This window comes from Otolemur garnettii, unplaced genomic scaffold (assembly GCF_000181295.1).
Source record: "Otolemur garnettii isolate 467f Iridium unplaced genomic scaffold, OtoGar3 scaffold00016, whole genome shotgun sequence".
NCBI lineage: Eukaryota > Metazoa > Chordata > Mammalia > Primates > Galagidae > Otolemur > Otolemur garnettii.
In genome coordinates this window covers 18,032,175-18,048,165 of record NW_003852411.1, presented here as the reverse complement: position 1 = coordinate 18,048,165, position 15,991 = coordinate 18,032,175, and the positions used below count along the sequence as shown (strand labels likewise).

Sequence of the window (15,991 nt, the reverse complement as noted above, 5' to 3'; positions counted from 1 at the left end):
CACTAACATGCATAAAGAAAACACATGAAGGTTTAAAACCCATTGGTAACACTGAGTACACAGACAAACCCAACTACTCTAATCCTGTAATTATGGTGTGCAATCCACTCATAACTCTAGTATGAATCCCCAAAGACAAATCTATCAAGAACAATAATAGATATAGCAAACCTGTTAAAGATGAAATTTTAACATATAGTTAAAATGTGAAGAGAAGGAGGTAAAGTGTAGAGTGTATTTTTCAGTTTTTCTTTCTTTCTTTATATTATTTTCTTTGTGATATAAGATGAATTGTCATCTTTTTAAAATGATTTGTGCTATCCATAAGGAATTTTCTGTAAGCCTCATGGTAAGCACAATGCAAATGTCTATGACAGATTCACTAAAAATAAAATGCAATGAATTAAAACATATAACTGGGTGGTGCCTGTGGTTCAGTGGGTAGGGTGCCGGCCCCATATACAAAGGGTGGCAGGTTTGAACCCAGCCCTGGCCAAACTGCAATAAAAAATAGCCAGGAGTTGTGGTGGGCACCTGTAGTCCCAGCTACTCAGGAGGCTGAGGCAGGAGAATCGCCTACATATCAAATCAGCACATTGTATCCCATAAATGCATTAATGTACACAGTTATGACTTAATAAAGAATTAAAAAATAAATTATTAGCCTGTAAAATGATCATAATGAAATAAAACTACAAATCAATAGCAAGAGGAACCCAACATGTGGAAATTAAACAACATGCTCCTGAATGACCAATGAGTCAATGAAGAAATTCAGAAAAAAATTTAAAAAATTTTTGCAGTTAATTAAAATGGAAATACAACATAACAAAATTCTTGAGATCCACCAAATTCAGTACTAAGAAGGAAGTTTGTAGCAATAAATGCCTATATTAGAAAAGTAAAAAATGTTGAAATGAACAGCCTGTATTAAAATGTACCTAAAAGAAATAAAACTCCAAAAATAAGCCAGATCCAAAGCTAGTAGAAGGAAAAAAGTAATAAAGATCAGAGAAAAAAGAGAAACTATAAAAAGTAGATCCATAAAAATAGTTGTTGTTGTTGTTTTTTTTAAGATACATGAAGTAGACAAATCTTTGACTAGACTAAGAAAAAAAGAGAGGAGACCCAATAAATAAAATCAGAAATGAAAAAGAAGGCATAACAACTGAGACCACAGAAACACAAGGAATCATTAAAGACTTTTATGAACAATTGAATACCAATGAACATGAAAATCTAAAGAAATGGATAAATTCAAGGTTACATACAATGTACAAAGATTGAACCATGAGAAATTAGAAAACCTCAATAAATCAATAATGAATAATGCAATACAATGTCTTCCATTGGAGAAAAGCTCAAGACCTAACAGTTTTACTGCTGCATTCTACCAAACATTTAAAGAAGACTAACACCAATTCTATTAAAACTCATAAAAAATGTGAAGAGGGAATTCTTAAAAACTCATTCTACAAGGCCAGCATTGCTCTCATACCAAAACCAGATAAGGACATAACAGAAAAAAAAAAAAAAAGAAAGAAAGAAAAGAAAACTACAGGTCAATATCACTAATGAACATAGAGCTAAAACAACAATAATGACAAAAACAAAAACAAAAAACCCTTAACAAAATAGTAGCAGACTAAATTAATGCATTAAAAAGATCATTCACCATGAGCAAGTGGGATTCACCCCAGGGGTATAAGGATGGTTCAATATACACAAATCAATAAATGTGATATATCATATTAACAGAACTAAAGAACAAAAATGATGTTATCATTTTCATAGATAGTGAAAAAACATTTGATAAAATCCAATATCCCTTTATGATAAAAACTTTCACCAAACTAGGTTTAGAAAAAAATATGCCTCAAAATATTTAAAACCCAGAAATTTGACAATGTGGAGGAAATGGACCAATACCTGGAATCACACCATCTTCCTAGACTTAACCAGGAAGAAATAGAACTCTTGAACAGACCAATATCAAGCATGGAGATTACAGGAACAATAAAAAAGCTTTCAACAAAAATAGCCCCAGACCAGATAGCCTCACATCAGATTTCTATCAAACCTCATAATCAAAGATGAGCTTGCACCTATATTACAGAACTATTCCAAAACATTGAGCAGGAAGGAATCTTCCTCAACACATTCTATGAAACATCACCTCGATTCCAAAACCAGGAAAGGACCCAACCAAAGGGGAAAACTACCGACCAATTTCACTAATGAGTATCTATGCAAAAATAGTCAGGAAAATCTTAGCTAATAGATTGCAGCTGCACATTAAAAAAATTATACATCACAATCAAGTAGGCTTATCCAAGGGATGCAAGGATGGCTTAACATACACAAATCCATAAATGTAATACATCATATCAATACAAGCAAAAACAAAGACCATATGATCCTCTCAATAGATGCAAAAAAAGCATTTGACAATATCCAGCATCCTTTTCTAACAAGACACTTAAGAGAATAGGCATAGGTAGCACATTTCTTAAGCTGATAGAAGCCATCTATGACAAATCCACAGCTATCATCATACTGAATGGAGTAAAACTGAAGGCTTTTCCACTTAGAACTGGAACCAGACAAGGTTGTCCACTATTGCTGTTATTATTCAACATTGTGTTGGAAGTTCTAGCCAATGCAATCAGGCAAGAGAAGGATATAAAGGGCCTCCAAATGGGGGCACAGGAAGTCAAACTCTCACTCTGCTGATGATATGACTTTATACTTAGAAACCCCCAGAGACTCAACCACAAAACTCCTGGAAGTGATCAGGAAATACAGTAATGTCTCAGGGTATAAAATTGGTGTCCACAAATCAGTAGCCTTTGTATATGTCAATAACAACCAAGTTGACAAGAAAACCAAGGACAAAATTCCCTTCACAATAGGTTCAAAGAAAATGAAATACTTAGGAATATACATAACACAAGAGGTGAAAGATTGTTTTCAAAGAGAATTATGAATCCCTAAGGAAAGAAAGTGCAGAAGACACTAACAAATGGAAGAACATACCATGCTCTTGGCTGCAAAGAATAAACATTGTCAAAATGTCTATTTTACCCAAAGCAATCTACAGATTCAATGCAATCCCCATTAAAGTACCAATATCATATCTTGAAGAACTGGAAAAAATAGTACTTTGTTTTGTATGGAACCAGAAAAAAACCTCATAGAGCTAAGGCTATTCTTAGTAATAAAAACAAAACCAGAGCCATCACCCTACCAGAATTCAGGCTATATTACAAGTCTACAGTAATCAAAACAGCATGATATTGGCACAAAAACAGAGACGTAGACATATGGAACAGAACAGAAAACCAAGAGTTGAAACCAGTTTCTACTTGTCATCTGAACTTTGATAAACCTAACAAAAGCATACAGTGGGGAAAAGAATCCCTATTCAACATATGGTGCTGGGAAAACTGGATAACCACATGTAAAAGACTGAAACTTGACCCACACTTTTCACCACTTACAAAAATTGACTCAAAGTGGATAAAAGACTTAAATCTAAGACACTAAATGACAAAAATCTCGGAAGAAAGTATGGGGAAAACTCTTGATGATATTGGACTGGGAAAGATTTTATGACAAAGAATTCAGTGGCTATCACAATGACAAAAGTTAACAAATGGGACTTAATTAAGCTGAAAAGCTTCTGCACAGCTGAGGACGCAACAAGTAAAGCAAAAAGATAATCTTCAGAATGGGAAAAGATATTTTCAGGGTATGAATCTGACAAAGGGTTGATAACTAGAATCTACAGAGAACTCAAATTAATTAACAAAAAAAGAATAAACAATCTTATCTACCACTGGGCAAGAGATATGAACAGAACCTTCTCTAATAAAGACAGATGAATGACTAACAAACATTTGAAAAAATGTTCATCATCCCTGATCATCAGAGAAATGCAAATCAAAACCACCTTAAGATATCACCTACACCCAGTGAGAACAGCCCACATTACAAAGCCTCAAAGCTGCAGACACTAGTGTGGATGTGGAGAGAAGGGAACACTTTTACACTGCTGGTGGGACTGCAGACTAATACAGCCTTTTTGGAAGGAAGTATGGAGAATACTCAAAGAACTCAAATTAGACCTCCCATTTGATCCTACACTCCCATTACTAGGCATCTACCTAGAAGAAAAAACAAATTATTTTATCATAAGGACATTTGCACTAGACTCTTCATTGCAGTTCAATTTACAATCACCAAATGCCCACCAACCCAGGAATGGATCAACAAGTTGTGGTATATGTATACCATGGAATACTATTCAGCCAGTAAAAAAGATGGAGACTTTACATCTTTTGTATTAACCTGGATAGAGTTGGAACACATTCTTCTTAGTAAAGGATTCACAAGAATGGAGAAGCAAGAATCTACTGTACTCAATCCTAATATGAAGGCAGTAGAGGATATAATACAAGGTGGGGGGAGGGGAAGGAGGGGGTGGGTAGAGAGGAGGTGAGAAGAGGATGGGGGTCACGGTAAATGGCACACCTCTTGGAAGTGGAGCACAGCTATAAGAGGAACTTCCTAACAAATGCAATCAGTGTAACCTAACTCTTTGTATCCTCAATGAATCCCAAACAATAATAAAAAAAAATATTAAACACCATGTGTGACAAACCCAGAGTTAACATCATAGTAAATGGGAAAAAAAAAATGAAAGTCTTTCCTTTAAGACCTGGAAAAAGACAAAGAATTGCACTTTCAACACTTTTATTCAATGTAAAACTTGAAGTCTTGGTAAGAGCAATTAGGCAAGAAAAAGAAATGTCAGGATTGTTAGCTAACAATCCCATCTATCACTGGGCAAGAGACATGAAAAGAATCTTCTCTGAGGAAGACAGACAAATATCTAACAAACATATGAAAAAATGCTCATTGACCCTAATCATCAGAGAAATGCAAATCAAAACCATCCTGAGATATCACCTAAGCCCCATAAGATTACCCTACATCACAAAATCCCAAAGTTGCAGATGCTGGCAAGGATGTGGAGAGCACTTTTACCCTGTTAGTGGGACTACAAACTCATACAGCCTCTTTGGAAAGAAATATGGAGAATCCTCAAAGAACTCAAATTAGATCTCCCATATGACCATGCAATCCCACTACTAGGCATCTACCCAGAAGAAAAAAAAATCATTTTATCATAAGAGCATGTGCACTTGATTGTTTATAGCAGCTCAATTTATAATCACCAAGATGTGGAAACAAGCTAAATGCCCATCAACTCAGGAATGGATTATCAAACTGTGGTATATGTGTACCATGGAATACTACTCAGCCATAAAAAAGATGATGACTTCACAACTTTTGTATTAACCTGGATGGAATTGAAATACATTCTTCTTAGTAAAGTATCATATTAAAAAATGCTCAATAATAGCTTTTCTCAAAAAGACAGGGAATAGTGGATGCTGGTGAGGAGGTGGAGAAAGGGGCATCCTCTTATACTGTTAGTGGGAATGTAAAGTAGTTCAGCCACTATGGAAAACTGTACAGAGATTCCTCAAAAAATGAAAAATATAACTACCACATGATCCAGAAATTCTATGTCTGGGTTTATATTCCCTCAAATGTTAAAGAGATACCTTCACACCCATGTTTACTGCAGTACTAATCACAATAACTAAAATATGGAATCAACCTAAGCATGCATTAATGGATGAATGGATAAAAATGTAGTATATATACACAGTGAGTATTATTCAGACATAAGGAAGAATGAAATTTTGTCATTGGCAGGAACTAGTGTTTGATAGATCAGTAGGATGACTATACTTTACAATAATATATTGAATATTTCAAAATAGGTAGAAAAGAATAATTTGAAGGTATCTGGTATAAAGAAAATATACAAATATTTAAGGGAATAGCTATCCCAATTATACTGACTCAATCTCTTCAAATTATATGAATGTAATAAACTACCACATGTACTCCAAAAATATGTACATCTATTATGGATCCATAAAAACAGTTTTAAAGAGACTGTATATCTGCATGACAACATGGATTGGTCTGAAAAATAGCACTGAATAAAAAGTATGAGAATAGTGTTATGCGATCCAATACCATACATTTAAAATATTTCTATTCAAAATAATTTTACTGGAACACAGAAACAAAAGGATGCAGGTTTAGCCCACCAGAATGGTTGCCTATGCACGGTGAAAGAAGAGGTAGAATAAAAGTAAATAAATGGGTAAATACAGACAGGGACCTTGCCGGAGATTGACGTTGGTGCTTTGTGACACACTGGGCAGTGTGATTAACTGAAACTCGGATCTGACATTCATCCATTTATTTACTTTGCACACGTGTAAGGCTGGTTTGTTCAACTGGGACGATTGGTACCCTACTTTCTTTTCCACAGCAGGTCCCACCGAGGAAAGAAGGTAGACCTCTCCTTTTAGGAATTTACTTGTCTCAATGAAGCAGAAACTCAAGCTGTTCCTAAGCAGTAGAGCAGCTCCCACTTTGGTGAAGAGGACATGTGGCATGTCTAAGGGTAGATAGCAGTGAGTGGTGGTCATTGGGCTTTCCTTTCCAACCGGAGCGTCTAATAAATATGTGGACTTCCATGATCCACTGTCTATTGTTCAGAGTCTAGGGTTTGTCAGTCTTCACACATTTTCACCTCATAAACTGAAGCTTGTGTTAGAGTAGGCTCCAGACTTCTCCTGTAAAGTGCCACAGAGCCGCTCTGCCTGTCTGTGGGACAGTGGGGACTGGGGCAAAGGTAATAAAAGAAAAACTTCTCATTACCCTTCTCTGGGCATCTCTGCAAATGACTGTCTTCGCTTAACCTCAAGGTCAGGACAACCTATTTTATAGTGTTCACTGTCTCCTAGGACAAGCTTTAGCAAGAGCCTTGTTTGCTTTTTATAGTATTAAAAGAGACAATGAAACCTGCCTCTCAGACAATCATTTCACCAAGTCCTGGCTGCTCTGTGGGGAATATTTGTTTCCTCATTTATATTCATGTCTCTAAAAGACAAGTAGACCTTGGATGAAATTTCAGGCGACAGTAAATTATAAATAATGTATCCATATTTTTTTCTCTTCCATACTACTTGTATTTAATTCCCCCTAGAGTCTTGTGCAAACACCAGAGACAAGAGGACAGCAAGCTATTAACATGATGGAAAGAAAGAAATGGACTTATGTTATGTGGCAGGAACACAGCAGGGGAAGACAGCTTGATCAAAGGAGGTTTCTGAGGGTTTCTGAGGGCCAGTTCTTCCCTTTTTTCCCCTTCTTTTAAATTTTATTATTGTTTTTTGACATCTTAACTCTTTTCTAGGTAGGTGGCTTGCCTGAAATGAATTTCTTCTCTTGGCCTACCCAGGATAAGGTGAAGGTGTGTACTGGATGGAGGCCACTTTGGGGCCAAACTTTAGGCTCTGTTGCTCCATCCAAGGAGGTACAGAAAACACTCAGGCTGATCAGCTGAGATCAGCCCATCCGAAGACTAGGGTATGCTGCTAACAGGAAAACTCAGGTACTGTCAATGCAGTTGGAAAGGATGCTAATTGCTTGAAAGAAAGAAATAAGCCTCTAAATCCTTCATCCCTGATTTGCCATCACACAGGAAGCCTCCAGTGCTTCCCAGACTTCTGGCCAAGTGGGAATGATTCCTGGCTGTGGGGTCCAGACTGGCAGCACTTCAGTCTTACCTGTAAGTGAAGATATCCTGTTCTTCCTTTTTGCTTCTTTCCCTTCTTGGTAACATCCCCATCCCCACCCTTTGGAAGCTCATACCCTTGTGTTCTCTTCCCCCTTAATGAGAAATGCTCTTGGCAGGGGTGGAAAGGTTGGGGGAGGAGGTGGCACAGACAGCGAAGACCCAGTAATATCATCATGCAAATGGACTACATAGCCTAATGTAATTTATTCAGGGTAACTTGCACTCGGGTGGCAGACACAGCTTGAAATTACAGGGACATTGGGCATTGCCCTCTGCAGGTTGTATCTCTTTGCCTGTGCCTCCTTCGGCTTTATTTCAGCAAAGACTTCTCTTCTGTGCTCTGTAGCTGGATTTATCTATTCAATTGGACCAGTATCTATTATCTCTCTGTGCCAGGCTTTGTGCAAGGTACTGTCACGTGCCTTATTTGTCTAAGAATTTTCCATTCTGAAACTAGTCAGTGAGTCCTGATAAATTTCCAAGACAAAGCCAGCAGGGTTTGGTATGCATCAGTGACCTACATTTAAAGTTGAGCTGCTTTCCAGTAAAACTGCAAAGGCTTCTGAACATGGGCATTTCCTCTCTGTGTACCATAGAAATAATAAAGAGCCCTTCTCTGGTACTCCAAACTCTACTTGGTGAATAACTACACTCATTGAGTAGGAAATTGGGTTCTTCAGTTTTCTTCTTTGTGAGTTGGCGCTGGTCGTGCCCCAAGAACACAGTATCAAGTGGAGTCTTGTAAAAACAAACAAACAAACAACCTAGGTACATCCTGATCGTCCCCTGTTCTGTCTAGGAAACAAAGCCACTATTCTGGCCGCCTTTCCAGATTTCCATGTGAGTTGTTAATTCTTTGCTTCTTTGCTCCTACTGAGCCCTAAGCCCCCAGCTGGATTTGGAATTGCTGATCCTAACTATGGCACACCCCATGGTGCAGCTGCACCTGAGAGGGAGCAGTGAGGGGCACAGCCCAGGTGCGTCTGGAGCAGGGCGCAGCTGTAAGAGACCACAGAAACTTTGGGCATGTTGTCATAGTGCTCACAACTGCTAGCTGTGGCATCATCAGAATAGGAATGAAAAGCTTATACTACATGAGAAAGCACTGAAACCCATGCATCTGGGGGATAAAATAATTAATTTAGAACTAATAAATATGAAAATAGGGAGCTCTGCTTAAGTGTCTGTCATCTATGTTCTTTTCATAGGAAAGAAATTCTTAATGGGAAAGCTCCAGCCAATGGGTTTTTAAGTGGTACCATACGGTCCCCTTTAATTAACCTGTGAATGTACAGGGAAGGACCTGGACAAGAAGAGGGTGACACCTTAGTTCTGAGATAAGACAGCTTTGAAAGAGCAGAGGGAGGGGAGCATAATTGACTTCAGCTCCATGAGAGAGACCAAGTGTCCTCTAAGCTCTACTTTGTAAAGGCCCATTTTGGATTCATGTCTTGGTTGTGTGACCAAGATTTATTTTTATTTTTTCATTAAAGCCTTTGTTCTGATCAATGTGCTCCTTGAAGATAAAAGGAGCACTTTGGGGGTTGCCTTGTTAGCTTATGGCAGGGCCTTGGAAAGGGGGAGGAGGGAAGAGTTTCCTTGATAACATCTCCCGAGGCCAAGGTTCAGCAGAGGCTGCTGAGGAGCTAGGTGCCAGGCAGTGGGTAAGAAGGCATCGCAGGGGCCCAGCTCCCTCACCTGTGGTGAAGGCGGTGGCTGTGATGCTGCTCCAGGAGGCATCTTGGGCTGCCTGCAGGAGCACCGTGTAGTCTGTGTTCTCTGACAGGCCCTCCAACCGGATCCAGGTGTCCTCTGCATCCACGATCAGCTCCTGTGTGATGAGCCAGAAGGAGTTACTGGCTTGCAATGTGGGGAAGTGGGAAGGGAGATCAGACTCCTATGGGCAGTGAGGTTGCTATAGCAATGACAATACCCTTTGTCCCAAATAAAGAGAAAACTGTGCTAATAAGTAGAGGGGAACACTCCCATGTGAGATTCAGGCCAGCCCTTGTCTCACAAGTGCATATTGGACTAAATTTAGGTACTTGGATTACGGAATCTGCATTGCACTGGGTTTGTCTGAGACCAGAGGAAGAAGCTGAGGAAGCTGGAACTTGAGCTTCCCGGCTTCTCTCGGGCAGACTAGCTCTGCTTAAGTCTACTCTGTGTATTTGGCTCCTGCAAGTGATTTCCCTTCAAAAAAGGATTCCACTGTTAATCCAAAATTTGAAAATCAGTATTTCAATTGATGACACAAAACAAAATATTTTTTAAAACTGTAGATTGTATAGATGTAGCCTTTGTGATGCTTACCATGAAGCACAAAAGCTTGCTGAATTTGGTTCCAGCTCATGTTTGCTGGGCTTCATTGGTGAAAATTATCCCACTACGTTGTACTGGGGAGTTTCCAGCATGCCTTGTATCACTGTATTGGAAGCACCACCACAAGCTAGGGAAGGTTCAGTATCTACCCCCATTATCAAGAGAAGAAACTGAGCCTCAGAGAGGTTGACTTCTTCACTTTAACTTGTGTAGAGCAGACTAGAAGGGCTGGGAGTGGCACCAGATCCCTGCTCTCCCCTCCCCAGCAGGCTATGTATCTACCATGGGAAACCTGGTTCATTCCTTGGGGATTGCTCCCTTCCCCCTCCCTCCAGTTTCCCTGGTCATTCCATTGGTCAGTTTCCACATGATCTCGCTTGAGAGAAACTGTCTTTCCCCTTTCCAGCAAAATCTCACCTTGCGGCTTCCATCGGCAGATTTGTAGGTCAAGATGTAGTTTTCGATCTCTGCCCGGGGAGGCTGCCAGGAGATCAGAGCACTTTGTCTGGTGACTTCACTGGCCGTCAGGTTTGCAGGGGGGTCCAGAACTGCAAAGAGGAGAAAATGATAGGATGTTCCTGCCTCTCCAGTTCCTCCCAGCTCAATTTCAGGCATAAATAGCTACATACTAAGCCCAGACCTGGCTTAGAAAGGAGCATAAAGGGTACTCCTGGGCCAGAAGATAATCATTCAGTGCCCTGACCACTCTTAGCTACTCCTCCTTCCCTTATAAGGCCTCTGGACATGGGTGTGAGGTCTCCCAATCTGACCCTCTATGCCTGAGACCCTGATCCTATTAAACCCTCATTTCTGCAAGTGTACTCTTGAACTTATGCCATTCCCTCATTTTACCTTTGTCTACTGTACTCCTGGCCATGACCCCACTCAGCAGCTCTGTCCTCGGTATCTAACCTTTTAATATCCATCAGACTTTTCTGGGCCAGGTGCATTCCAAATACCAGCCTCTCTTGGCCTGGTTCTTCTGCTGTCACCCAGACCCAGGGTGAGAGCAGAAAACAGATGCATCTGCCGACTGACAGCTGTAGGCCACTTTTGCTGAATTTGGGCTGCAGTCAGCCAAAATAAGAACAGCTCATAGCCGCAGGATCCAAAGCCTACAGAGTGTAATCTTGCCTCCACAAGGAAGCCGATCATTTTTTAGGACTCACAAAAGCCTCCAGGGATGCAGGGTAGAGAGGTGACTGTGTACTCACGGGTGGAGAAGTTGGTGCTAATGGTGCCACTGGTGAGAGGCCCATTGGTGGCATACATAGTGACAGTATAGTGGGTCCTGGGAAGCAGGTCGATAAGCTGGAATTCCTCACTGACTCCATCAACCAGGATGGTCTCTCCAGCAACTGAAATTAGATGAGGGTGAATGAGCTTTGTTTAAGGTCACTCGCTTGAGGAAAGCTCTACTAAATGCAAAGGCAGTTCACAAAGATTTCACATGAGAGAATTTTGGAGAAAGTCTTTTATAGATAATATAGCATCTTATACTATACAAGGATGTCCTCTCCTCTCTTTTACACCTTAATTGAGAAAAATATTCCTCAGATAGTCAGATAGTCTTCTGTATAACTTCTATCTAGGTCTCTGGAGTTACAAGGAATAAATCAAAATCCCCACCACCCTTCCAAATCAAGTCTTTTCTCTTCTAGACTGAGAAAATTCATCCCCCCTCCCCCATCACAGTTAAATGATAATTGTAAACCTTCACAATCTTGGCTGCTTTACTCTGGACAAATAATAATTATCAGTTTCCCCACTGAAATGCAAACCTCAGAAGAGGATCGAGAATAATAATTGCACCATTTATATTAATCCTTCAGGTTTTGGGACAGCCATTGGATGTTGTCACATGCTGAGATGATTATGAATCAAAGATCGTGTTTATAACCACCTCCCAATCCAACCTTGTTAGGTGATCTTTTTTGCATCCTGGACAAAGAGCTCCCCATTTATTTCTATTGCATTCTGTCTCTGTTGATTGAGTTTTGGCTCACTGTTTTAGCTAATTGAAATATTTTTGCATTTGGAGTCTATTGATCACAGTTTTGTTTTACACACAAATTCGGTGAGCATGTCTTCTCTGGATTCCTTCAAGCTGTTGATAAAACTGTTCATTAGATAAAGCTGGGCCCTCAATGGGACAGTTGGAATACTCCTGAATAATTCAGCATTTTACAAAATTTACTAGGCACATCTCCAAACTAGGTAGGTGGTTTCAAGTTTCTTGGGAACTAAAGACATAGAAAGGCACATGTACAAGCAAGTTAAAACCCAAACTAATACTCTGAAATAAAACACTTGAGGTTTCCCAATATCTTCCTTTGCACACTATACCATCAGTCAGCCCCTGACACATCACACCATAGAAGTTTCTATCTCCTCATCCTCTCTCACTCCTCTGCAGATGCACACAGGCTGCCCTATGCCTTGGAATTCCCTTTATCCCCCTCATCTTTTTTCTCTATCTTCCTTCTTTCCTCCCCTCCATGCCCTGGCCCCAATCATAATGGTCCAACAGATGTGGCCCGGGGTGTTCTGTGCTTGCCCACACAATACATAGTACACATTCAGCTGTAGCTATTTACTTTCCTGTACCATCACCAGTGGGGAGTTCCATGAAGATAAAAATGCATGTTCTATTTCTGAATTCTTATTGTCTTATAGCATATATGGCCCATGGGAGGGCATGAAAGTACTTGTTGAATGAAAAGACATTAATTGCAAGGATAGAGCTCTGTGCTTTGTGCCTGTGAGCAGGAGTGTGTCTGACTGCCTTAAAGGAATAAAGGAAGCTTTCACAGAGGAGGTAGTGTTGAAACTAAGACTTGAAAGGTGGGTTTTCTAGGCAAATAAGTAGGGAGAGAATTTCCTGCTAGCAGAAACAGCATGTATAAAATGCAGGAAGCCTCCAGAAAGCATGGTAAGAGTTCAGAGATGCAGGATCATGGTCTGCAAAGAGTGGTGGTAGGAGCTGAGATGGATTGTGCATATGCATTGTGGAGCTAAGTTGTGTCCCCAGTAACAGTCTTTATCCTTTGAAGAAGCTATTCAATCAGCTACAGTTCCTGCTAACTCCAGATATAATCCATCTTGCATATTTCCAACTTAACTAAGGATTAAGTGATAAGTAGGGTTTTCTAGTGCCTTGCTCAAATACAAATGTGCTAGTTGTTTTGCCAGTAAAACAAGGGCATAAAGTGGTTTTGCAATGAACCTGTGCTGGTATGTGGTGATCACTGAGGCCTGTTCCTAGTTGTTTAATAGTCTGTTTTAGTTTTTACTTTCTCAAGCTTTGACAATACATTTACTTCTTTGCACCTTACAGAGTTGACTTTCTCTACTATTTTTGAAAATCAAGGCATCTGCCTGCCTTCTGTCTTCTGGTATCTTTGTTCTCGGGATTCCTGAATATAACCCACAACAATTCTGTGATCCCGTGCTTAATTCAGGCTTAGTCTCTACGGCTAGAGACTTGGAGTACACAATCCTGTTTTGCTTTGTGCTTCTCTGTTCAACTTCAAATAGCATAAGGTGAACAAGCATGATGAAGAAGACATTGAAATCCAAGATTTTGTGTTGATTCAACCTGTTGGGCTGCATGTGAGTAGAAAAGACAAAAATAACAGAAGTTTGGCAATCCTGAATCCTTTGTCACCCGTTATCATGTTTATGTGTTCTAAGCCTGGTCCTATGACTTCAGTGTCTTTCTTGCTCTATAAATCCCTACAAAAGCATTTGGGGGCGATTCTTAGCTCCATTCTGAGTTTTGTCTTCCTTGCCCTAAGCTATTTCTCTGTTTTTTCCTTTGCCCTTTGTTACCTGCCCTTCTTGCACTTTTCAGATTCAGTTTTCTCAATTTCTAGAGTTAATACGGTTTGTAGAGTTTCGGGATATCTTGAGGGATTTAGGAGGTCAGATCCTTAAGTTCACAAACTCATCCTAGAAAAAGTACTATATACCTCACTGCTGAATATCACTATGGTCACCTTCAGGGTACTCCCCTTCTGAAGCTAAGCCCTGATGCCAGCCCTAGTCCACCCTTCAAAGCAATCTTGGAACTGTTTTTGGAATGACCATCAGAACTGTTGTTGTATAAAGTCTGACAAGTTTGCAAACTCATTCTAGAAAAAGTGCTACATACCCCATTGCTGAATATTATTACGGCCATTGGATGGCCAAAGGGAGTACTGCAAAGGTAACCATAGTGATATTCAGTAATGGGGTATGTAGTGTTACTTCCAGGATGAGTTTGTGAGCTTAATTGTCCTATCTCAGTTATTAATGGTATAATAAAGTGGGAAAATTTCTGTCCCTCAGATGAACAGGATGTTTTGTTTTCTCCCTTCCATTCTGGTCTGCATCACCCCCTCCTGCCTGCAGACACCCACCTGCGAAGTGTGTGAGAACGATGACGTAGTTCTCCACTTCACCCACCGGCGCCTTCCACTGCAGCAGGGCTTCCGTCGGAGTGATGTTGGTAGCAACCAGATCCACAGGATTGTCCATGGCTGAAGCAGAAAAGGAGCGTATCAGTTAAAAGTAGCAGGAGCTGCAGGATGGAAGTGCAGGGAAGCACCTCAGAAGTTTCGCTCATGCTGCATGTCCACTACTGTGCTATTCGAACTAGTGAAACAAGCAGAGACCTCTTCCTTTTCTGTCCTTGTTCCATCGGCCCCTTCCTCATCTCCTTTATCTCCTTCCTTTCAAGTATACAATCTCCCCTAATTGCCCCCAGCTCTTCCTTTTCATTCATTCAATTTCGTATGTGCAGAGCTCTGTGTCAGGTGTTGTGGGGGATTTCAAGGTATGGCTGTTGTGTTTTAGACATTTAAATCTAGATGGAGAAACTAAGAACACACAGCCATGGTTATAATTCTTTAGTTGATGGGATGATCATACTTCCCAGTCTATTCCCACTTTTATAGATGTAAGGCTGTGCCTTGTGGAAAGATCTCTGTTGACAAACTTTGGGGAAAGTGATGGGAACTCCATAAGGGGAGGAGGATCCTCAGGATGGGGAACTTGGAAAATTCTAAGTAAGCAATTGTGAAATGAGTGTGCGGGGCTCAGGTTGCCTGTAAAGGCACATCTGATTATTGGATTCTTGCTTCACTACTCACAAGGTTCACTCAGAGTTGCTACCTGGATATTCTTTTAGTTGCATTGAGAGCTAAGGGTATTCTTATAGGCTTAGGCAGGCCAAGGGTACCTGTCAGGGGAACAGAGCATGCTTGTTAGAGGATCATCTTCCTATTCTCACTTGTCCATGCTGTAAGCCTTTACTTTATTACTGAGCTTCTGTTTCACAAAGTCAGAATTTCTTCCAGAAATGGATGTTATTATATCAGTTTAGGTATCAGCTCAACCTAAGCATCACTCAGTTTACTGTTGGGAACCAAGAATTCCTTGATCTGACCCTGTTTTCTAATCGAAAGTTTATTTTTGCTTGGCTATGTCCCTCATTGCAAAGTAACCACCAGAAAATATTTTTATAATTTGAAAATTTAAATTGTATCCATAATCTATGCCTTCAAAGAGTTCTTCAAGTGCCATCTTTATGAGACTGCATACAGGGGTTTGATCTCTCTGAGACATGCTTGATCTGATGGGACTAGCAGGGTACCCTGATGAGTACTCGTTTCCAAAAGTTGTGAGATACTAGACAACCCCCAAATGAAAACATCAAAAGACACTTCTGAGGGTAAGGTAGTTATTGAAAGTTGCCAAAACAGCTCTGCCTAAACTTGAAGGAGGACAACTGGGGTGGTAAACCATCCGAATCAGTACACCAAATATCTGCTTTGGAGGCATTAGCTGCTTATGACCAGGAACCCAAAGAATAAGTTTTTGAGTTTAGCTGTTGCTCTCTCTTTATCTTGGGAATAGGAGGGTCTTGAAATCAATTTCATTGTCCTCAGTGGGAAA

At 40.2% G+C, this 15,991-nt stretch overlaps 1 protein-coding gene across 2 annotated transcripts in view; it reads right to left on the bottom strand.

Annotated features, from left to right (window-relative positions):
* The window catches only part of TNR (tenascin R), a 77,746-nt gene that overhangs the window by 17,027 nt on the left and 44,728 nt on the right, over positions 1–15,991 (bottom strand). For both annotated transcript variants that reach the window (XM_003785688.2, XM_023510775.1), the window contains 4 exons: positions 14,455–14,574; positions 11,269–11,412; positions 10,472–10,602; positions 9,431–9,563 (listed from right to left, as the gene is read on the bottom strand). In XM_003785688.2, the coding sequence (XP_003785736.1) occupies positions 9,431–9,563; positions 10,472–10,602; positions 11,269–11,412; positions 14,455–14,574 (528 nt within the window). The remainder of the gene's footprint in view (positions 1–9,430; positions 9,564–10,471; positions 10,603–11,268; positions 11,413–14,454; positions 14,575–15,991) is intronic.